Source organism: Rhizopus microsporus (genome assembly GCF_002708625.1).
Source record: "Rhizopus microsporus ATCC 52813 unplaced genomic scaffold scaffold_13, whole genome shotgun sequence".
Lineage (NCBI taxonomy): Eukaryota > Fungi > Mucoromycota > Mucoromycetes > Mucorales > Rhizopodaceae > Rhizopus > Rhizopus microsporus.
Window position 1 is genome coordinate 388,712 of NW_019671928.1, and position 23,786 is coordinate 412,497.

The 23,786-nt window shown below is 37.1% G+C and overlaps 7 protein-coding genes across 7 annotated transcripts; 6 read left to right on the forward strand and 1 right to left on the reverse strand.

Moving 5' to 3' along the window:
- Positions 1 to 1,911: 1,911 nt before the first annotated feature.
- Positions 1,912 to 2,860, forward strand: RHIMIDRAFT_259405 (4-dihydrotrisporin dehydrogenase). The gene is made up of 3 exons (XM_023611407.1): positions 1,912 to 2,190; positions 2,246 to 2,343; positions 2,394 to 2,860. The coding sequence occupies exons 1-3, from the start codon at positions 1,999 to 2,001 to the stop codon at positions 2,806 to 2,808; spliced, it is 705 nt and encodes a 234-aa protein (XP_023464354.1). The 5' UTR covers positions 1,912 to 1,998; the 3' UTR covers positions 2,809 to 2,860.
- A 623-nt stretch (positions 2,861 to 3,483) lies between these two features.
- On the forward strand, positions 3,484 to 4,222 carry RHIMIDRAFT_259408 (uncharacterized protein; the record flags this gene model as incomplete). Its single annotated transcript, XM_023611408.1, has 2 exons — positions 3,484 to 3,545; positions 3,601 to 4,222. A coding segment is annotated over exon 2 (187 nt), but the record flags the coding sequence as incomplete, so codon positions are not given.
- Positions 4,223 to 4,805: 583 nt separating this feature from the next.
- RHIMIDRAFT_245143 (uncharacterized protein) lies at positions 4,806 to 10,723 on the forward strand (the record flags this gene model as incomplete). Its single annotated transcript, XM_023610153.1, has 10 exons — positions 4,806 to 4,976; positions 5,033 to 5,113; positions 5,167 to 5,295; positions 5,355 to 8,387; positions 8,440 to 8,888; positions 8,942 to 9,544; positions 9,593 to 10,073; positions 10,137 to 10,261; positions 10,313 to 10,430; positions 10,481 to 10,723. 10 exons carry the CDS (start codon positions 4,806 to 4,808, stop codon positions 10,721 to 10,723), a joined length of 5,433 nt encoding a protein of 1,810 aa, XP_023464356.1.
- Positions 10,724 to 10,981: 258 nt separating this feature from the next.
- On the forward strand, positions 10,982 to 13,005 carry RHIMIDRAFT_205178 (uncharacterized protein; the record flags this gene model as incomplete). Its single annotated transcript, XM_023606807.1, is given in 9 exon segments — positions 10,982 to 11,198; positions 11,281 to 11,493; positions 11,562 to 11,635; positions 11,684 to 11,880; positions 11,931 to 12,051; positions 12,067 to 12,131; positions 12,195 to 12,300; positions 12,358 to 12,595; positions 12,746 to 13,005. Coding segments are annotated over 9 exon segments (1,491 nt in total), but the record flags the coding sequence as incomplete, so codon positions are not given.
- Positions 13,006 to 13,956: 951 nt separating this feature from the next.
- On the forward strand, positions 13,957 to 14,136 carry RHIMIDRAFT_191314 (uncharacterized protein; the record flags this gene model as incomplete). Its single annotated transcript, XM_023605951.1, has 1 exon — positions 13,957 to 14,136. A coding segment is annotated over one exon (180 nt), but the record flags the coding sequence as incomplete, so codon positions are not given.
- A 4,285-nt stretch (positions 14,137 to 18,421) lies between these two features.
- On the forward strand, positions 18,422 to 19,553 carry RHIMIDRAFT_314649 (uncharacterized protein; the record flags this gene model as incomplete). Its single annotated transcript, XM_023614945.1, has 5 exons — positions 18,422 to 18,772; positions 18,823 to 18,919; positions 18,980 to 19,185; positions 19,242 to 19,472; positions 19,522 to 19,553. The coding sequence occupies exons 1-5, from the start codon at positions 18,613 to 18,615 to the stop codon at positions 19,551 to 19,553; spliced, it is 726 nt and encodes a 241-aa protein (XP_023464359.1). The 5' UTR covers positions 18,422 to 18,612.
- A 588-nt stretch (positions 19,554 to 20,141) lies between these two features.
- RHIMIDRAFT_239474 (Rho GTPase activation protein) lies at positions 20,142 to 22,427 on the reverse strand (the record flags this gene model as incomplete). Its single annotated transcript, XM_023609180.1, has 6 exons — positions 20,142 to 20,550; positions 20,613 to 20,715; positions 20,796 to 21,011; positions 21,080 to 21,103; positions 21,170 to 21,457; positions 21,500 to 22,427. The coding sequence occupies 6 exons, from the start codon at positions 22,425 to 22,427 to the stop codon at positions 20,142 to 20,144; spliced, it is 1,968 nt and encodes a 655-aa protein (XP_023464360.1).
- Positions 22,428 to 23,786: the final 1,359 nt, after the last annotated feature.

Consider the following 23,786-nt stretch of genomic DNA (forward strand, 5'->3'; position numbering starts at 1 on the left):
TATAATATATATCAGAAAGCGTCACGGTCCTTCTCGGACTTTCTTTCTGCCGCGAGGCATTATGCTGTAGATGTGGGTTTTGTAATCAGATCTATTAGCATTTTATACTTAATTTTTCCACATAAGCGAATCTGCTGATTTCCAGAATCAGATGACTAGCTCATTAACTAATACCTCTAATGAATTGTTATTCTGGAAAGGGTATTACTAGGAACATGTAAATATATTTCCTTTTTAGTCGAGACATGCAAACGTGTAACAGTGTATCCAGTTCTGGTCTCTACATGCTTGAGCTTGACAATATTGTGTGCCCCTAGTGATTCCTCTCTAGAAAAAGGAGCTCCGAAAGTAATGAGGCATTGTAGCAGTGCAAAGATAGTTATTTCAAAGAGTATCCTGATGGGTCTTTAAGCGCGTTGCCACGGAAAATTACAAGCCAGTGAACTGCCCTCAGTCAAAAATGAAGCAAGAAACTGATGTGAATCAGGTTAGGTCAGAAGATAAAGATAGTCTCTAGATCTCATCCAAAGCCTCCTGTTGAGCCTATAAACAAAGAGATACGATGGTCAAGTTGTACTTGATGTTACTAAGGAAGCACAGGGTGACAAATATAAGACAATTCAACCAAGGAACAAAAAAGTCCATAATAAGAAGCTAACTTATAAGGTTAAGGCTAGAGGCGAAGTTTCTTCTTCGGTAATGAGGAAAGCAGAAAGGAATCTTTAGTACGTTTAGCAGTGAAACCAAGGCAACATACCTTGTAGATCAAAAAGACATATTAGGGAATACTCAATTACTGTACTACTCACCAGGTTTATGACGTTAGTACGGACAGTTGACGTCCTGAAATGAAAATAATGGCATTTAATTGAATCATTTTCTTGTGCTAAATTACTTTACTGGCACTAATATTGGCGAATGACCCACTAAAAACCGGCTATAAAGAACATGAGCATTTTTCAATATGTCATCTGTTACACAAGTCGAAACAAAAGTTGTGAGAAGTAGCAGAAGCAGATGATAGAGACAGAGCTACCCTAACAGGAAATGCTTTAAAAGACTGGCAAATAAATGCTGTCTTTTCTTTTTACTAGATCGTAAAAGTGACACTCATGCAAAGTAGAGTGCTGAAAATGACGCGTTTGGTGAAATAAATCATTATAGCTCAAGCAATAAGTCTATAGTAAAGCATACATTCTCATTTTCATGAAACTAATACCCGCCTTACTTTAATAGTATTGACTTTTCTTTCAAAAGTGCATATACTTTGCGTGTCATTGACTTTATATTTTCATGAAGCTCAAAGGTTGGCCCAAAAAGGATAACAAAGCAAAATCTTAAAAAATAAAGTTTGAATATGAAGGTAAAAAGTGCAATGGTCAACCAGTCTTCTCATATTTCTCAAAGTACTATTAGAGTTTCTTTTGTATTGCTTCATCCATGATCGCAGCCGTACGATCGTGAATTTCCAAATGTTTCGCGTGGCAGCTTGAAAAATGTCGCTGTGCATAGCCTACAAGTACGCTTAATTAGTAATTCTTTCATTATAACGCCGACTCCAGAATTTACGCAATCTCCTATCTATATGTTTCTGCGTCGCTGTTTCCTTCTTGAGAGGGTGCACATCTAGTATGGAACACTCCCACGATACTCGGTAAAAATGAAAAACCGGATGGAACAACTAAATCCGACGGCTCTGATGAGAGCCGTCACTTTTAATGAAACAAAGGCAGCATACTTGTGACTAATATTCAAATTAAAGGCTAGAAAATAACCAGTCGTAACGGCAAAGAACGTTCGACAAGTCACTATTAGAACGATTACTAAGTGGGAACTTCTACCAGTATTAGTAATCCATTGCGATTTTTAAAGTAAGCTTCGTAATGGGTTTATCTCTCATTCATCATGCAATTGGGGCGGCTTATGTCTCCGACCGCATATAAATACGTCTAACTTACATTCTATTGCATTAGATTAATCTTTTATTGTTATTATTGAATGTCTACCTACGTTATCACTGGAGCTTCCCGAGGTCTTGGTCTTGAATTCGTAAAGCAGCTCTCTGCAAAGGACAACACCGTATTCGCCTGTGCTCGTAACCCTGATCAAGCAGAAGAACTAAAGAAGTTGGTTGACAATAAAAAGGTCTATTCTATCAAACTTGATACAACAAATGAACAATCATTAAAGGTAAGGCGCGAAAACTGAGCATAGACAGATGTCTTAACCATTGTAATATGAGTAGGGCGCAGTTGATGAGATCTCCAAGCATGCTCCTAATGGTATTGACGTCTTGATCAACAATGCAGGCATTGCCTTATCCAGAAAAACCATCGAAGAAACGTAAGTAACAAATGTACTCATAATGTACTTTGTTATTAACTTTTAAATAGGGGCAAAGATGAGTTAATGAAGACATTTGAAACCAACGTCGCTGGTGTTGTCGAGACTACAAATGCCTTCCTGCCTTTGCTTCGTAAACGCGGCAAAGACCATACCAAGAAGATTGTGAACATTTCATCTCTTCTCGGTTCTGTCGGACTCTGTGATTCGAAATTGGCTGCTGCCTATAGAGTTTCTAAGAGTGCTGTGAATATGGTTACCAAGCTACAATCACTTCAATTCGCTGAAGAGAACTTTATTGTATATTCCGCTCATCCTGGTTGGGTTCAAACAGATATGGGTGGCGCTGATGCTCATATTACGCCAGATGTATCCATCAAGGGAATGCTATCTAAGCTTGAAAGCGCTACCTCAAAGGATAACGGTGGCTTCTTCAGCTATACAGGAGAATCAATGGAGTGGTAATTTAAATAAAGCAAATGTGTATCCTTGAAAAGCACGCATTTTTAAAAGCAGGCCAGCTGTCTTACAAATATTGGCATCGATTGAACTTACGAGTATTTTTTATTGACATTAACAAGTGAAATCAAAGCTATAATAAGCTCACAGGTTGAGAAGTTAGTATTTAATCTGTACGACGCCTTGGTAATATCGGATCAATCATTATAAAGGGTTAGTTGATTATCAATTGTGTTGCTGGGTGTATTAAGGGAAAGGTGCTGATATATGGATTTATAAGTAGAATTTGGTACTATAGTGACCACCAAATCGTAATATAAGATCAATATAAAGTAGTATAATGCTAAGGCTTGTGAGATAAAGTAAAACAGTAAAAATAAAGAAGATATCAGGCAACTGATGCTTAAGATGTAAGATAAAATAAGTTGCTTTGACTTGAGGATAGGGTGTTGTTTATTTCAAAAATAATTTGGGATATTTATACTAACTCATAAGTTGATAAAATATGTAATTGATAATAATAATAAATGATAATTATAACAAAAAATAAAAGTGATCAAGACTTATATATGCATGCAATGGTAGTATCAATGGTAACAGATACCAAAAATGGTATTGGTTGCCCTTCCACAAGAATCGGAGTGAACGAACTTTAAGGAGCATACAAAAGCCACTACGGGGTGCATTCTTCCATTCGGCCGACACAGTAGTGTAAGTTCCTTTGGGTTTCCAATAAATTGGAGATAAGTTTATGAATGAGCCTATTTAAATATCAGCTGAAATGCTGGTTATGATCAGAGACTCATATCTAGTTATCATCCAAGAGCCAGTGGGGGTAAGTGAACATCGGATACAGTCTGTCATAAATGTTGTCAAGCAAATCGAGGGGTGCTAAAGCTGAATGGGATTTAGATGTACCGTCTACGCAACTCTTCTTAAAGGATAAAGTAAATGAACGCACAAAGACGCCGACTTTTACGTTAATGTTCGGCCATAGCATGAATGAATTGAAAGATTCTAGTCAAGAAAAAGACGAGGAAAAAAAAAAAATAGTGAGTTCGTAGCGAATATAAGCACTTGACGAAGGCTGTGTTTCCTGCGAAACGTAAACAAACAAAAGAAAAGGTTTAATACATCACATAAGCTTCTACTCTTACGAATCCTTTTGACAGTAGCCCTTTATCTCTTATGTCTTTTAGAAACAATTCTCTTTACTACCCTTGTATTTACTATATAGCTTTGTCTCACGCTTTATGCTTGGCTCAAGGTTTGACTTGTAAGCTATTGAAAGAAGGATATGTGGGCAACCGCTCTGAAAATAGAGTCATCTACCATTGAATAAAGCCACGTTTATTCAATAGCAAAAGAGCACGTAGTGCCCTTATATCAGTTATTATCTTTAATAGTGATAGTCCTCTTTGACTACATTTTCTCTGAAATAATAGTAATAGAATAGGCTTACTCATTTACTATCGAAGTTTAAAACCATTTATATACACAATAACAAAATATGAATGGTGTCTATGAGGCAGAGTCGTTATACCACAGTTGTATTACTGACGTTAGAATCCATAAGCATTACATTCGGAGTTTCTATACATAAATGGGATTTCTGCATGCACGTCTCTTGTCTTCTCTTTCCCCTTTTTTCTTGTTCATGAGTACAGTAATTGATCAGCTCTTGTAAAAAGTGAATATGGATATATCTGTTAAAAGTAATATACACCTATAAAGTTAAACAGTCTACAATAGTGAGCTTATGCTTCAATCTTTTGTAGGTCAGTCATCGAAAGAGCAAAGTAAAGTTCAAAGCTTTTTAACTTGCTCGATTATACCAATCACGCAATTCTTATAGGTTACCAAAATGACCCGAGATTTCGTAAATATGTTCAGCTTATAGAAAAGAATCTACAATCGTTTGACGCAGTATATGAGTGGGCAGATATTATATCTTTTCTCGGTAGACTATTAAAAGTAAACAGACATAAGTGCAGCAATACATCATGACTTACCTCTTTACTCAACAGTCCTTTCAAGCTTATCCTCAGTTTCCGATTATCCCACGTAAACAACTGGTTGCCAAGAGATTAGCCCAATGTTTAAACCCAGGATTTCCCGCTGGTGTACATCAAAAAACCTTGGAAGTATATGCGTTCATTCTGAAAACGATTGGGGTTTGTTGTTATTACTCTGTCATGATCCATTCTCACCCTTACCTTATTACATATAGTCAAATCAATTAGTAGAAGACTTGGCCCTATGGTCAACTGGATTATTCCCCTTTGTACAATTTGCAGCAACTCATGTGAAGGTAGTAGTAGTAGCTCACTTTAACAAAGAGAAAGACTAAGTCATTATGCTTAGCCACAACTTTTATCCATCTTTGAGACTTATTATTTCCCGTTGAATGGACAACTACGATCTGCTCTTCGTGGGTTTATCATTGCGTTATTACCTGCCTTGGAAGAGGAGGGAAGCGAGTATTTTGATAAAGTAAATCATTCAAGTGACGTGATATATAAATATGCATAATTAAACTATATTTTATATAGGTTGTAGCCATGATGGAAAGGTTGTCAGAGACAGTAGAGTTACCATTTTTTTATTCATGTATGTGGCTCGTCATGATCAGCAACCCTGGACTTCGCCCACCAGCCCTCAACTATCTATTACGTAAATTACCCAAAATCACCAACCGAGAAGATGTTGCTCTCGTCATAGGCGGAAAAGAAAATGTCAGTTTGATGATCCGTGCGTTTGCAACCACACTTCAGGATCAGCAACTACTGGTGCAAAGAGGACTATTAGAACTACTTGTACAAAACTTTGTATTGAGGCACCGTATGATACCCCATGAGGATTTGGTCATTCTCATGAAATCTGCACTGGGTATTGTGTTAAGAAAAGACATGTCACTCAACAGACGATTGTATGCTTGGCTATTAGGATCAGAAGGGTCAGCGCAGGCCCAGATTGTTTACTTTAGTATGTTTGCAGAAAAAGCAGCGATACAGGCCATACGCGGAATGCTACATCAGGACGAAGTTGATCTACAAAGGCCCTACAAAATGCTTATTTCTTTAATGGACAGATCAGAAATTGGACAACCTATTGTAAATAACATATTTATGGATTCATTAGTCAGTTTACAAAAACTACAGTCTAATCATGAAGTGATTCAATCAGCCAATATGTGGATGGATATGATGGAGCCTTATTTGATCTATATGAAGTTATTTGAATGCTTAGATACGAATTTTCCTTCAAATAAGCAGCGCCATTCATTAGAAAACTTGCAGCTAGCAGAATTTGCTCTCAAAGCATTCAAGCTGACAGACGAGGAAATCAAACAAGTCCATTTTCCTTTACTATTAGCAGTGTTAACAAAGAAACTTCAAGAGTCCTTGAAAAGTGCTGAATTTATCGACATCCTAGCACAAGTAAACGAGTGTCTTTCGCTTGTCTTGATCATACTAGAGCAAATACCAGAATTCGTATTCCTCAAACAACAGCAGACATACGATCACAAAAGACGATTTAAACAAGGTGAAACGAATGTAATTGATTATGCACGAGAATATTACGGATACCAAGACCAGCAACAACAACAACAGCAGCAACAACAACATCAAGCAGATATTCATGAAGATAATGAGACAAAGAATGTTCCTGATGAAGACGATGGAGATTTATCAATTCAGCATACAACAAAACTAATACAGTTTCATATTCAAAAGCGACCTGATTTCGAGCCATTACGCGGTTCAGACTTGGTAAAAGAAGTGATCGACAATCTCGTCAAGTTTTTAGTCGAACTTATCAATAGTTACATTACGCTTCCAGAAGATCCTTTGAGCGGCATTGATGTAGGCGCTGAAGGAAAGCGGCTGGCTCATATTGAGCATCATCTAGAGCAAGTTTTGCTGAGTGCATGTACAACAATCAGCTATATGGCAAAATATACAGACGAGAACCATACGATTAGCACTGCTCTTACAAAAGCGCTTTTAAACTGTAGCCAGCAGGTTCATGCGTTCGGACTAGTTGATACCAGTTTATCGACCCTAGTTCAGCTTGTGAAAAGAGGACGTCTTGTTGATATTTCCATACTCAAGAACATACCAGAGGTGAAAAAAGTCATCGATAAGCTTTGGACGTTTTTATCACCTTCCACACAACTACTCCATATGCGAACCGTGGAGCTCATTTGGCTTGTCATCCAAGTTTCGCTCCCCCATCAGGTTGAAACGATCGTTTCCAATTATCTTATATCCCAAGATAACACAGAAAATTTTGAAAAGTTTGGTATCCTTTGGGAACTCTCTGAAAGCATACCTGAAGCCAGCTTAACATTTTCACGACCGATGATGCTCGTTCTAGACTTACTCGATGACTGTGCCATAAAAAAAAGGATAGGTGAAAGCTGGGTTCGTGCTCATTTGAAGAGTTACGTGCGTATCCTTGAGCCATTTATTTTGGCATTATTGGATAAAAAGATTATACGGCAAGCAACAGTATACCAAGCAGAATGGAATAACCAATCACTAAAGAACCAGCAGCAGATCACGACAACAGATATTCACTATTTTATATACGCCAAGCCATTTGATACGGACATTGTTGATTACATCTTTACCACACTGACGCACTTGTTTCAATTTGGTGGTCAAGGCGCATTAAAAGACTGCAAGAGCCATTTTGTCAGCTCTGAAGGAGCAATAGCAAACGCAGTTCAATCTTCATTGTTCGACATGAGTGCTAGTACATCTACGCTTACATTCCTAGATGTTTTAATACTTGTCTGTATAAGATACTTGGAAAGCGAGCCAAGTCAAAAGCATTCAAGTATGCAAAATGCTGTACGTAGTATCCAACTACATGTTGTGGACTTTTTACACCTGCTTGTCTCCAAGTTGGATCGTGTCAGTATGAGTCTTGTCGAAAAAGTCCAGCTTAGTTGCTTAAATAAGCTCATCTTTTGTATTATGAATGAGAGCTTTGATTTGCAACAAAAGCTACTCCATTTACTCCATGCTACATTCGCCATCACAGCCGCTAACGCATATCATGCAAGGGAACACCAGCGACGACTTTCAGTAGAAAGTGAAGTAGTGCACAAGACCGAACCAGAAACAAACGAAGCCATGTTACTCGTCCAGTCCTGCTCTGATCTCTTTGTCAAAGCCGTAACCGATGCGCTTGCCATGTCCAGCAACCGAGTTGTTTTGTCTCACTGGATGGACTTTTTGATGGCTGTTTTGCCATATATCAAACACGGGTTCCAGCATATGATCGTCCCTATCCTGATCTGCATCTGTCATCAAGCTTATCTGCGATGTAATGTGATCAACATCATGATTCATGAGAAGCCATCCGCATGTGTTTCTTCCGAAGGAGCAGAAAGAGAAATTCTACTCTTGTTGGCAGGATTAGAAAAAATGATCATGTTTTGTTTGACAGAGAAGAGCATTGGTGATGATTGGTTTACGAGCAGTGCTTGTCTTATGCCTATTCCTCGATTATCCGAAAACTCATATTTATCTGGTTTTGCACAGTTTGTTCATGAAACCCAAAGATATGAAAAGGTAATGAAATATGATAGTAAAAAAGTCATCTAAAGCAATATTTTCAAAATAGCCAAAAGATGTTGTCTTGTATCAATTACCTGTCATCTTGCATATCCTTCTGGATATTTGGAAAGTATTCAGGAAACCAGAATGGTCACAGAAAACGATTCGATCCTTGGGTCACGCTAAAGTAGAAGCTATTTTACATAGCTTTTCTTATTCGGCGGATCAAGTAAAGGGTAGACTAGAAGCAATTTTTGAAAAACTATTCAAGTACTCGGCAGTAGATTACGTTGAGGCATTTACAGAAATATTTTTCATTGAAAACCCTTTGGCTCTAGAACTTGAACAACAGCAGATGGACGAAAGAGAATTTAATTATTTGCCACTTGATGTCTTATCAGGTACACCTTCAAGCACATCTGAGTATATAGTTTCTATTTTACTCGACAGCATTCGACAGCGGACGCCAGGAACATATCAGAATAGAAAGAGAAAGATCCTTAGACAGGGCAAGCTGTAAATATCATAGGATAATTCCATTCGTAACCTTGGCTAACTTGTTTGAATAGAACAGATACGTCTTTACTTCGATTTGCAGAAATATACTGTGGATATATGAAAAAACCAGAATCTGTGGTCATCTTGTGGCCCATTATTCACTCATTTGCTAAGGACTATCTCTCTCAAGCAAGCACATTCAAGGCCTTGTTGCCAGGTTTAATGCGTTTCCTAACGGTCGCATTGGAGGAACTGAGCTTATCAGAGGGATACGAGAAAGATAGACGGATCCGCCGGGACGCACAGGATCTATACCAGCGCTGTATTGATTACTGCATCTTGATCGCTGGTAAAGCCCTTGACCAGAGCCTTTGGATGAGACGTCCAACCACAGTTTATGACGAAAGTGCAAATGATGATGGATCTTCAGTTCATACAGCTGATTCATCTACTCTGTTTGAAGAGAAGAATTTGTCGACGAGCAATGTGTCTGATATGGAAAAGAAAGCAAGCTGGAAGACAAGAGAAGACAGTCTAATTAACCAAATCAATCAGTACTTTGCGAATCGAGTGATTCCCAGGCTTCGTCAATTAGTAGGCGACAGTGACAAGATAAATTCACTCCTGAGCAACTTGGTTTACTACGTCATCGTTCCTGCTTTGAAATCTAAAAGGTAAATATTGTCAAGGAATGATTCATTTAACCTAGAATCATTTTATAGTAAAAGCGCCATCATCCTAAACCAGTTGTGTGAAATGGCATATATGCCATTCACTTACAAAACATGGCGAAAGGAAATATGGGAAGTATTTATCGATAGCAGATTCTTTTACATGAATGTATCCACTGCCAAAAAATGGAAGGCAATCACTCAAACTGCATTTTCCATCGAAAAGGAGAGATTTACTGAATTGATGGGTCGTATCACGATCTCGCCTTCGACAACATTTTTCTCAAACAAGGACCAAGAAGCATTGAATGCAGCACTCAATTTACGACGCCTTTCATTTGTATTGTTTGCAGGTACTGTCGATCAGTATGTACCGCAGCTGCCAATCATCCAGGAAAAGATTGTAGAAATGCTAAAATTAGAACACGGAGAAGTGGTGCACATTGAGATTTATTTATGTTTACGTATTATGCTTGTTCGATTTTCTCAAAAACATCTTATGAATTTCTGGCCGGTCCTGATTACAGAATTGGTAATCCATCATGCAAACCATACGTGTTCTAGGCCTCACTTCTTTTTTTTTTTTTGTTTGTAGATGAGGCTGTTTAATTCGCTTGTTTACAATGACTTTGATAATAGACCAGAAGAAGCCCAGATTGCTTTAGCTGGATGCAAATTTTTGGATTTACTGTGTACATTAGAGCTAGACGCGTTTCAAATGTAAGTTACATTCTTAACACAAAAGATAGACTGACCAGAAAAAAAAAAAAGATATCAATGGATCTTTATCCGAGATACTGTCGAAACGCTCATCAAGCGTCCTGATCTCGGCCCCACTCCGATTATGGAACTACTAAATGAAAAGATGGTAACCGTGCCTGCTACTGTGGTAACTAAGCGTGTCTTGTATATATATAATTTTACTCATACATACGTTAGGACTTTTCTAGTTTATCACTAAACGAAACAACGACACCATCATCTGGGTCTCTAAGGCGCCCGATGCTGACCATGCATAGCATTGGCTCAATTCACCAACTTTCCTTCTTTATTGAGCAAATCGGACTTTACGTATACCAGGCCTCCTTCACACTGGCTAAACCTGACTTGCCGTTCATTGAAAGTCTATTACTGAATGACATGCTTGAAGGAGACGTAGACTCGCCGAATACTGAGACTTGATGAAGCAATAATGACATCATGATATAGACATTTTACTTTTTTCACTTTTTTTTTAGCTGTCAGTTTTTGTTTTTTTTTTTTCTTTTCTACAAGTTGCGCATACCAACAAGAATGCCTGTTTCTGTTTATATAGCATGGGGCATTTATGCTGCAATTTTTATTGTAACCATTACTTTAATAATAATATATACATGATAAACAGCCCATAACCCACACGGTCTTTTTCTCTTTTAGGCTTTAGTTGTGTTCAATATAGGATTTACCAAATATTATCAGAGTCTTCGAGACCCTGAGTTGTCAGTCACTATGGTTACCGCGGCCATGCTGAGTATCGCGATGGGTACGGTTGCCTTGGTACCTCTCGATATATTTTTAGTATCCAATACCGTGGATCGACATACTGGATTGAAAAAGACATGGGCGGACGAAGATACAATTTATTGGATGACATTAGCAGTCCAAGTGTTGTATTATGGTAAAGAAACAGAGAAAGAAATATATTGGGCGTAAAGGCTCTCCCCTTTTTTTTAACTATTTTTTTTTTCCTTTCTTTTTAGTATTCTTTGGCTTGATACTTGTATTTAGTTTCTTTATTATACCCTTTTCTTATATTTACTATGAAAGTGGAAGAAGGGCAAAGGCACTCAAGTACAGCTTCTTTTTTGGGATGACGGGCATCTTACTATATTTGTTTGGATTGTTCTTAAAACCCACCATTTTACCTCCGCATATTGATTTGGAATGGTTCAAGAATCTACTGATGGAAAGCAGTAAGTTTAAGAGCTGTGTGAAAATTTTATTGGGTAATTAAAACACATATGTATGTAAATTTATATAGACGGTGCTAAAGCATTTTGGTTCGTTGTCGGCTGTTTGTTTATACCCGGCATGTTGATTTTCATTGTTTATACGGTAAATTGATGAAAGCAAAAAATAAGAAAAGACTCACACCTTTAAAAGGCACCGGGTTTATCACTTGTACCATTTAAACTTATCAGAGCAAGAAGAAAAATTGACGCGCGACATGATGAGATGAATCAAAGATTGATCAAGGTCCGAGAGCAGCAAAAGATGATTGAGCAGAAATATGCCGGATCCAATGCAGCGCTGAGTGCACATGATTACACCGCATTAGAGAATTTGAATGATGAGGAAAGGTAAGGATCGAAATCAAAAAAGATCGATCAAATTTATCCAATAATGTTAGGATTCTTTTGCGTCAATTAACTGTGATTGAACAAGAGGAACACGGTTTCCTACAGAGGATATTAAAAGTAATGAGGCCATTTGAGGCAAGTAAGAACCAGAAACCATGCGAGTTACATAGTGTAACGCAATGATAGATGCTGATTGGAGTAATAATGTTACTATTTACAATATTGATGGTTGCGTCAATATTTGTTACCATGTGAGCGGTCCAAAGTTGCTATAATATATGAGTGATTTATTCATGCACCAACTTTTAATCTAGTATTGACAAGGTCACATTTTCTGTTTGTGGGCCAAAATGTGGTTACATTATAGGACAGACGGATTTGTTTAACCCAATCGATTTTATCATGATTGAGCTACAAAAGGTAATCACTTATTATTATTATTATTATCATATCAAAACAATGACACAGACAAAATAGCTATTCCCACTCGATTATGTACTCATGATAGCCATCATGATTCACTTTTACATGTCCACCATGATAGGTTTGACTTATATCGGTGTCAAGTTTCTTTGGGTGACGCTTTACAGAATCAAGAAAAAGTCCACTGCGCCTCAAGGGCTATTCTGTGTCGCCATCTTATTGACATTTAGTTTGTTGGCACTGACATACTCTATCACATCAGTCATCACACCTGGTTACACACATTTCGGCAGTCAGGTTTATGTATGCTGATCACTTCACACAATTTCTTTGTTGCTTCTCATCACTTACCTTTTATGATAGTGTAATCATACCGAAGGCGGAAGAAGAGATTGCTCATACAACAATAAAATCGTACCTTGTGATATCTGGGCACCTCTAGGTAATATATTTAGAAATGCCAAGGAGCTTATAACTTATCATTGGGTTCTAGAAATATGTACCCCTACCGTTACTTCAACCATCCTAGATCGCATCACGCTCAATACTCCTATATTTGGATTGATATTTTATTATGCTCAGTGGATATTTTTGGTCACTTTCATTTTAGGATTTTTTATAGCCTTATTTAGGTCACCTCAGCATGAAAATGAAGAAGAAGAAGGTCTATTAGACCATGATCACCGTCACCGTCAAGAATAAATTCACGTTTTTAATTATGGTACTTTTTATGAGAATAATAAAGAAATGAGGGGGGCTCGTGCTTATCTTTGTATTACACATGCGATTGGCTTTTGCATAGTCTATTTTTTTATTGATCAAATAAAGAATTCTGACTATAGGGTAAAAAAAGGGGGGTATTTCTATGGTGATGATAGAAAAATAGATCGCTATGTCAATAAAGTTTGTATTTTATAAACCTTAATAGTGTCAATAGGGGCTTATCAAGGAAAAAATCATGTCAAAGCTGCCGATCAATTATTCTCTAATTGGTCGAATTGTATAACCAGACCCTTCTTGCAAGTTGGAATAATGAATTTAAGCCAGCCAAATGCTTCTCTTCCGAAATATAAATAAATAAACGCTGCGGTTATTGAAATTTAAAATCCAACAAAGAAATCAACTTTTTTTTTTTTTTGCATATAAAAGCTACCTCTTTTTGTCCACTTTTCTTCCATTCATCATTCTTTTACCATGTTTTCAAACTATACCTCCACATATACCTATCAACCTTCTTTTTCATGGCTTAGTACTCCAAACAATAATAATCAGTACTATGGCTATTATAACAACATGAATCAAGAATCCTTTCAAAAGAGTCTTTATCTCAATCAACAATATCATCCTACCTTGCTCAACCACTTACCTTCTCCTAATGAGCCTGTGCAGCCAGTATACTCAGTCTATGACCCATTTGCTTCATACTCAATGATCTCACCCTGCTCTGAACAGACGATGACCGAAGGGAACGATTACTTTGGTTCTTCTGCTGGTTCATCCCCCGTCATTGTTCCTGAAGAGGACATGTTGATTCCTGGATCACCTTTATCTGATATATCCATCAAGAGTACCAAAATGAGAAAAGCCAAGGCCGAAAAGCGAGGCCGTCGTCGCGGTAGCTGCCCTAGTAAGGCCACAACAAGCTCAACAGACAAAGTATTTGCATGCGAATACAAGGACTGTGGTAAAGTATTTGGTCGTCAAGAACATGTCAAGCGTCATATTCGATCTATTCACACCAAGGAGAAGCCTTATGTCTGTCCCTATGATACCTGTCAAAAACGATTTGCTCGCTCTGATAATTTGAACCAACATATTCGAACTCATCGCAAGAGAAGCAAGGACTGCTAAGGTTTTATTATTTAATAATGATATTGGACAACTGGTTTGCTTCCTTTTCTTGTATATAAAAACACATAATTTTAGCGTACAAGACTAGCTTTTGAACGCACTGCTTAAAGAAAAAGGAAACTGCTGTATATAATATATTATGTGCCAAGGAAACTTTTTTGATAATAAATTGTCTTTTTTAATGCATTATTTGTTTTGATCAACAGTTTGTAAATGGTAAACAAAACAGTGCAACAGCGTGCTAAGCAAATTAATCAGGAAATGATATGACTGCTTTCCCTCCTTAAAATAGACCATAATGTGAGCTCAAAGAGGGGGTTATTTCTTTGTACCTAAATAGTGAAGATGGCTTGTTCCTTAAACAATAAATACAAACATGGTGAGTTTAAAATAACTTTCTATACTACTTCTTCATCCTTTTTGCTCAAGCAGCTCTTGTATTTGCAGATTTATTGGAAGCATTATTCACATACACTACTACTTTTTTAAGCTAATGATAAGTAACATAATGAGTTATTCCTTCCATCTCATCTTTTTCATAATTGCTAAATCCTTTTCTGAGAAATTGTAGAGTAAGTTAAACTGTGTTGTCATGTTATATGATTGAGCACATAAGGGGACCCAAAGCACCCAGTGGGGGTGTGTAGTGGATGACATCAACAGGCAGGACCGGGCCCATTTGAGGCCTACTCGTTTCTTTTACAAACAAAGAATTGACACATGCACCGTAGCCTTGAATGCACCAAGTATATCGGACTTTAGCAATTCTTTGTACTGTTTGTAAAGTACACCGCATTTCTATTCGTGCCGCATTCATAGTTTGCTTTATAAGTAATATATTAAGTGTTTGTGATTCGTCTTATATTAAGAATTTAAAATATTATGAAAGCTATAATTCAAAAGTTCGCTCGGTGCAGCAGCATACGCGTTTTCTGGTGCTTCAAAATATGGCTTTTTACAACAATATAGACAATTCGTTGACTCAGCCGATGTTTGACCCCCTGGAGCCCCTAAGAAACTTTTCCCTCTCTTATCCCCATAACTTGTTATAAACTATAATGAGTATTGTCAAGAATGAGTACTGTCAAAAATATCAATTATAGTCTTTCTTTTTTCCCAGCATAAGCCTGTTTATTTTATAATGCAGATACAAAGAACAATGAATATAAGAGTAATATCTTATGTGGGCTAATTTTTGTATTCTCCGAAAGAGCCTTTGCAAAATATGTACAGTTTAAACCACATCGTTTACAAATTTAATAAAAAAGTAATGAGAGAATCGACTAGAAATATAGACAAAGAGCTTATTTGATTCTATGACGTCGTTAGAACGTGCCTGAAGTTCCAGACAGCTCATTCTCTTTATCATGCAAGTAAATAAAACCCTGTGTGATATATAAATGGTAGTTGGCTAATATGGACGTTGTACTAATTGGCACAGACAGTCAAAAGGTACATCATCTTGTTTCCGTCATTTTAGTACACCTGCTGTAACGTAACTCTTTCAAATTGAACAAAGGGCAGTTTAGGAGATAATAGAAGTAAACAAATATTCTGTTGCTTTCTCTTTGACAACTTATCACTTTATTCTCTAGTTTTTTTTTCTTTCTTTCTTTCCTTCAATTCAGTTTATTATGATTCATGTTACCATGAGCTTTTTTTTAGGAGTAAATCAGATGTAAAAAAAGGTTTCCTTTTTAAAGAAAGAAGAAGTAGCTAAAAATAGAATAAAGACGCAAAGTCACAGGTTAGTTTTTTTTATAGGGAAAATGGCAATAGGCTATTTTCCGGAATACAGCAGAATAGTAAAAAGTAAATTCCGAACTTGAAGACCTTCTTCTAATTGCGGAACTGATAATTATCAGAGTACGTTTGCTGGCGTTTGATAAAGTAATTGTTCTCTTTGTATGTTTCTACAGTCAGTCGTAGTGATCAATATTAACTATATAACGACAACGATGGTATTCAGTGTGTGTGCTCTGTTTGGATGGTCTTTCTTTTCCCTTTAGTTTATTCTTAAATCTTTAATATCCGTTGCTAAACCGGTCAAAACTCAGAGCAACCAGTGTTATTTTGTGTCTGCCTCGTACAAGTTAGGGTCTAAAATAACAGATTTACCAAGCAGCTGAAAAGGAAGAATATTTAGCAAACAGCAGAATCCGAAGTAGGTTAAATGAGCCAATCAAATGCTTTCCCAGACCTTTTTCTTTCTGTGATTGAATCTTATTTGGACCAGTATTTCAAATTTACATGCTCACCTTTCAGGGAAAACATACAATCAGTGTCGCAAAGAAATATTTACCCACAGGGTCTTTACGTACGGATATGTTAGTAAGTAAAAGAGCACTTTTACAGGTGTAAATGAGGTTTGGTGCAACGACAGTAAAGCGAACGTGGATGCAAGCTTCCCTCCACATGTTTGAAGAATGGCCGAGTAAAACATTCAGTGGTTGCGCAAATGTTGCGTACCTGTAAAGACTTTCTCCGAATCAAATGGGGTCTCTTCAGATATGTTTGTGTCATCAGATAGCAATAGTCATTATCAATTGCCCTTTATTCTAGGGCACACAGGAACACTCGGAGTGTCTATTTGCCGTATCTTTCAGATTGAAAAGAGATGCTTTATTTGCAAGGTATCTCAGCATATGCCATCCTGACAGCTTAAACAAACCATGGACAGATTTAAAGTTCTTGCTGTAGTGCTTGAGAAAAAAATAAGCAACAAGACTATGAAAAGATACAGACACGTGGATCACATGACAGCCAACCCAGTCTGCAAAAAACGTGTTGATCACTGTTTATTTGGATGTCGGATGTCTTACAGGGCCAAGCTTGTGTGCTTAAACTTCTTGTCATATAAAGTTGAAAACAAAAACAAGACTTCAAATTTGCAGCCATGATCAACAATTTACTTCTTGGATAGTAGAATAAAATTAGTAGGTCTACCTGCTAGCTTTTTCTTTTTTTTCTTTTTTTAAGGTTACATCAGAATGTCTTGTATGTCATTCCGACGGCGTAGGCACTCCGGCCAAGCCGATGACCAATAGTCTAATCCCTTTGTACATTGTGTCTACAACAGTTAATTCAATAAAGGATAAAGAGCTGTTAACAGTAAATATGAATGGCGTGATGTTTTTATATCTGTAGGATTATCGCTGAAGTCACTCATTTTTATTGAGATTGCATCATTTGCACGTCAGAAATAGAGCTTTACAAGTGATTATCATCCCCCTCTGATACGTTTTCCTTTCTTCCATTTATAGATTCTTATATATTAATGATTTCTCTGTCGTTTCGATGTATTTGGTACTCAAAATGCTTCATCCTTCAGCAGACTTTCTTTGCTTATCTGCAGCAAAATAGCCACAGAAAGGGGATATCTTACTGTAACAAGCTGGGCGTTCAAGATCCAGAGTCAGATTCAGGGCTCACACTTACGCCTGTTCTGAGAAAATGTACCACATAAAGCGTCTTAAAGCCTTGCTTGCAGCAAAAAAAAAAAAATGCAGGCGTACCTTAATTTTCAAGGGGGGGTAATGAACATCCCCCGTGACTTCCCTAAAGGTACAAGTCCCCTTCAGAGACCGACACATGAATGAAAAATAAGCGGGGAGATACAACATGGATATTATAAAAGGGATGTATATACAGAAAAAAAAGGATGTAATCGGATAATTATCGTGTGTTCATGTATGACAGAATATAGACACCCCTGATGAGCAACCACTTGTCTGTGCGGTGAATTTATATACTCTAAAAAGTAAGCAAAAATGGGCTGATACCCTGCTTCTTGTTCATTTTGCAAGATCGGCGTAACCCCGAAGGTAGGATGTTTCCTATATGGATATAAGCCGAATGATAACACAGACGGAACGGGTTCCGTGCATGATATCTCTCTATTTCTCAGCTTTGTTATACCTTCTTTAATTGAAAAACAAGTTGAAGGCTGCACGCGGGCAGTCATATGAAAAAGAGAGATAAATCTATTTTAGTATTACAACACAGACATTTCATCACTTGTCTCAGTGTGTAACCTTGATCAAATTACTTTTTTGTTTATCGTCTAGACTTCATAGACACGGATGACTGAGGCTCGTGCACCCATGAATGATAAAGGTTTAAAATAAAGAAATCATCCCCTTCCGTGTCTGTGTGTTTGTGTTAACGGCTAGTTTATCCAATCATATTGACAACCTGTACGACCCTCCCTTTCTTTAGGAATCACTTTACAAGTTAAACCGATTTAATACAAAATACAAGTTTAAACCGACGCTTCTTGCCTTCTTTCTTTCTTTCCAAAAATATTTAATATGATTGGACACATCAGACCATATTTAACATCCATCATCTGTGCGCTACTTTTTACTTTTTTTTCTCTCTCTTCTTTATAAACGCAATCTTTTTTTTTTCTTCTTTTATTTTCCTCTTTACTTTTTTTTTTTTTTCTTCTTTCGATAAATGAATTCTATTCAATCTGTTTATCATTCATCATTTGATCATCCTTCGTTAGCCAATGACGAATGGATCAATCATTATCAACAAAAGGAACTTGAAAGGCTTCGTCAAGTTCAACATCAAGCCGCCTTACAGCAACAAAGAGCTTTGATGCATCAACAAAGTAAGAATGACAATATAAGATATACATTGATATTTATGTATACCCTTTAGTGCTCTATTATCATCATCAACAACAACAACAACAACAGCCACAGCCACAACAGCAACCTGCATACATTCATGATTATTATTATTATCCTCAACAACAGTAAGTCATAATAAAAGAAACTTGGATTATTAAATGCTTATTAATTAACCTTAAATAAAGTTACATGTCTTCTCCCCCATTTGGTTTGGAAGGGAGCCCAAACATGGCAGAAAAAGCTCAAAAGAGAGCTGAACACAATGCCATTGAACGTCAACGACGTGAGGTTTTGAACACCAAATTTCAACAACTTGCTCTTTCTTTACCCAACCTTCAGCATGATCGTCGTCCTTCAAAAGGAACGATCATTGAGCGTACACTTGAATATGGTAATTACATCTCTTTTTATAAACACAAAACATGTACAAACATCTATTTATAATAGTCAAACAAACTGTTCAAAAGGAACAGGAATTTAAATACCAAATTGATCAGCTACGTAAAGCCAACAGAACCTTATTTTTACAAATGGCGTCTTTAAGTGATGACGATCTTGAAGATGACGATGAGCAAATCTCAAACACACCTGAAGGTGACTGTGACGATACGTTTAGTTGCAAGTCCTCTATTACTTCTTCACCTACTTTATCTGATTTACCCATCTTGATGACAACAGGTAATTGTAAATATATTATTATGAATCATGTTTATTCATTCTTTTATAGATTTTCAAAATAATAATCATTTGATCGTTTAATCGTTTATTATCCTCCCTTTCCCTTCTTTATTCTATTCCTTTAGGCAAAACGAACTCTTTATATAGCATTCCTTTTCATATGTATGTATGAATTATGTCACACACAAAAACACGCACACACACACACAAAAAGGCCTTTATGTAAATACTTATGTAAATTATACCCCTCTTCTTTCCTTAACTAAGTCCCCATTTATGAATAAACTCATATTTTGTTGTACAGAAAACATGAGGATGTGGCATGTTGTTGTCATACACTTTTTCTTCCATCTGTCTTATTGGCTTATTTATTTTGACAGTTCAATTAAAGTTTGAAAACTCTCTCTTTCTCCCGTGTCACTTGTCAATAAGAAAAAAAAAGACACAATGTGGCTTTCAGATGAGGGAAATATTATAAAATGAGAGAATAATGAACTTTCGGCATCTTAAACGTTGTCTCTCTCTATTTTTTACCTCTGTGTGTGTGTGTGTCTATCGGAATAAGAACGACGACAACAACATCGGGGTTTAATAATAAAAAAAATAGGTATCCGGGAAACTCCCCGTGATGTGGTACAAGTAGACAGCTTTTTCTTGTTTTCTAAAGTGCTATTCATCATCTAAAAAAAACGAGTCCAAGCTGGCCAATTCGAGGGTATCTTCCTTGCCTACATAATTAGGCGGTGTTGAATTCATTGTAGACTCTGATGTCAATTCATCCGGATCTTCAAACAGGGTACTCGATGACGGTATCAAATGTCCTCGGATACGTCGTCGTGAGGAATCTAAGCTGTCCAGAGATGTCTTACTGACCACAATGGACGTTCGACACGAATTCTCTTCTTGCGCTTTGATTGATTCTGTTGTAAATATTGAATCGTAATGTTCAATCAGGTCTTGTATCAGTCGATATGGATGTCGCTCAAATGTACTCACTTTAGATTCTACTTGTGGTCGTAATAAAACATAACCAAAAGAGTGTGCAAATCGTTTGGATAGTGTTTGGTCATCACACAATCTATATGTAAACAAATAGATCTCGTTGATATTATGTATCTTTTATTCGTTTTTCTTTCTTACTTGTTCAAGTGCGAAAAGAGTACTTTACACATGTGGTAATTGGGTGTAGGTAGAGTCGTCAGTAATTTGTTCACCGATACTAATCTTGTCTCTGTATCTTGCTCTAAAAAAGGAAAGAAAAAAAAAGGTAATTATCAGTACACATCTATAATAATAATAATAATAATAATAATAAAAACTTACGATTGGAATAAATAATCTTACAAGGTTCATATAATTCAAAGGTCAATAAACATTCAGGCAACTCCATCAAGTATAATCGAATTAGAGAAGCAATCAACAATACATCATAACTCTCCAATAACTCTTGACTTATCACTGGATACTGTTGATTGATCTGATCTCTGGCTGCATGAACTCGGTCGAGTGGTAAACTGGTTATCCACACGAGGTGCTTTTCTATAAAATACATAAAAGAGTCAATGGGCTGCTATTGCTTGGGTGTAGTTAGGATATAAAAAAAGAACCTTCTGTTTCTAAATTGGCAAGTCCTAATTTGTTGTATTTGTGTATGTGTAAAATGTCAGTGTACGGTCGTACGTTGGTTTCATGCTTACCAGATTCAATCACAGACATTCCTTTGGACATAAAGTTGGGAATCAAAGTGCCCTCTGTCCTGGTGACCTCATCCAATGCAACGCCAAACAATTGATGATGTGCTGCTCCATAAAAATAATTCTCATACAGAACCGGTCGAGGACAGAACTGACCTGTCCTGTATTGCTCCACAACGACCTGAACATCCTTATCGGGTTTCAGTGTCTCCTGATAGAGCATCATGTTGTCCACTGTTTCTTTGTATCTCGGTATCGTATTGGATAATGAAGCTGCGACGCTGATAAACACTACATAGCTTTTAGATGGGTCAACATTTTATACTTATTTACCTTGCTTGATCGTCTGTATTCGTTCCAACTCTAAACTTTCCATTTCTTCATAATGCATAAACAATGCTTCTTCTGTCTGCATACGCATCTTGTCTACCTTGGTCACAAGCTCACGATAGGCTTTATCTGCTTGAAGCATATCTCTTACATACGGTTCCATCGGCTGTTGTTGTTGTTGTTGTTGTTGCCACTTGAAAAGTCCATAGAGACCCTTGGACACTGGCTGTCGAACCACTTTCTCATACTGGTCCTGCCCTGTCTGTCTGAGAAAATGAAGTCCAATGAGATCATGCATCACCGACGGTGACTGATGCTCGTCCTGCAGCCAATGAACAATCTCCCGTCTGGTCAATCCGGTTTCATTCAGGGGTCGCATCCAATCCTCGACCTGGAACCGTTCATAGAACAAGAGAGTGCCCAACTGAATGACGGTCGGTCGATAGTTGGGCTGGATCGTCAAGAGAGACCGACACTTGGCATGATAGGCTGATTTCGCTTGTTCCAGTTGCTTGACAAGTGTTTCAAACTGACTCATCTGTTGTTCTAATGTCTGTTTAGCATTGCTGACAATTCGACTGTATCGACTGGCTAATCTTTTCAGAGGATCCAAAGCTGTCGTATGTAAATTTTCTGCGCGTGTCCAGTGTTCTGTTGCTGAGGCTTCACTTTCAGCCCAGACGACCTGGAAGCATCGTGAGAGAGTGGTCAGTTCGTCTAGCTCGGGATGAGGTAGTTTTGATAACTGAGTGCCGTGATGTCGTTCAGCTTCGATTCTCTCCTGAATGTAATTTGCAATCGCTTCATTCTCAGTCACAGATTGAGCAAGTTTCTTGTGAAGAATGTCAAAACCGTATCGAAAATTGGGATAGTTGTCAACAGTGGCGGTTGGAGACCAAAAGCTGGTTTGAAAAGGATGTTCTTGAGGCATGTTTTATAATGAAAGAAAAAGACAAAGGTGCATGTATATTTTTACTTTTTTTAATATACAACAACGCATAGGATGACTTTTTCTATTTTAAGGGGGCGACAATGTGCTTGAAGGTTACCCAAGAGTTTATGAAGTAACATATAAATAATCGAATGCTAGTCAAATGTTGAAACTCTTTCAAAGCATCTCAGCTCTCTTTTCTTGTAATCCTGATACACTTTTGTTATTACTATTTTCTTTATTTGTTCGAATTGTACAACCTAAAAATAAAATGCAGTAATAATATCTTCCTTTGAAACAAAAAGAGGGAAGAGGAAGGGTGTGAACAGTTATCACTCAACTATAATCATGATAATGTTTGAATGATTTTTAATCTTTTTGTTATGTTGAGTTTTGGATTCTAAACATCAATATCAGACGTATTTGCACTGGTGTTGATAATATCAGCATCAATTTCAGTGGCAAAATGTACTAAAGCGACGTTACAAATTTGATCTTTGTAAATACTTTATTAGTTATTGTTTTTTATCGACTAGCTTCTTGCTATACAATACGTAGAGATTTCATTACAGGGTATTCGACCATGTATTTCTTCAACGTGTCAAAACTAACATTTTCAAGGAATTTCCAGTTAGTTAGATATGACAATGCCCTGTTTGCGCAAGTGCTTCAACTGCTGTGTAAGAGATAGAGACTGATTAGAATGAGATTTATGCACCACCACACGTCAGTTCAGGCTCCGACATGATCATCGTCAACTTCGGTGCCTGAACCTGCTCATTTCTTTCAAAAGCGATCTCACTGTATTGCTAAACCAATTTACAACAGAGTCATCTGTTTGTGTATGGGATTAGGGTCTACTGTTGTGATAGGAGCTTTGGATGTAGATTACCAATTACCACCTATTTTTATGCAATGTGTTTGCAGTTGGATAAGCTTAATGAAATGGATATTGTAATAAAGTCATATTTATATGTAATCACTTTGATGCATCTCATCAAACAGCTGATACCATAATAATAGAGTAATTTAGTTATTAGTTGTAAAATGTAGTTTATTTTTACTAAATTCTGCTCTACACGTTGACAATCATTGTTATACAGTCTTTCCGGAAAGTAAATTCGCCTGTGATCGAAAATAAATGCACTCAATGGTGAGAACAAAATTCATGTTGTATGAAATGTAAATTCGCCGTTACCAAGAATATTTTCGTAGTACCAGCCTTGACGTCCATGGAGATACTGTATTTCCAAATTTAGATATTGTATTGAAACCGTTGTAATGTTATCAGAGTAATAACAAATACAAAAAGAACATGGCTCACTATTCCATTTGACAGTAATATTAACAGGTGGGCTG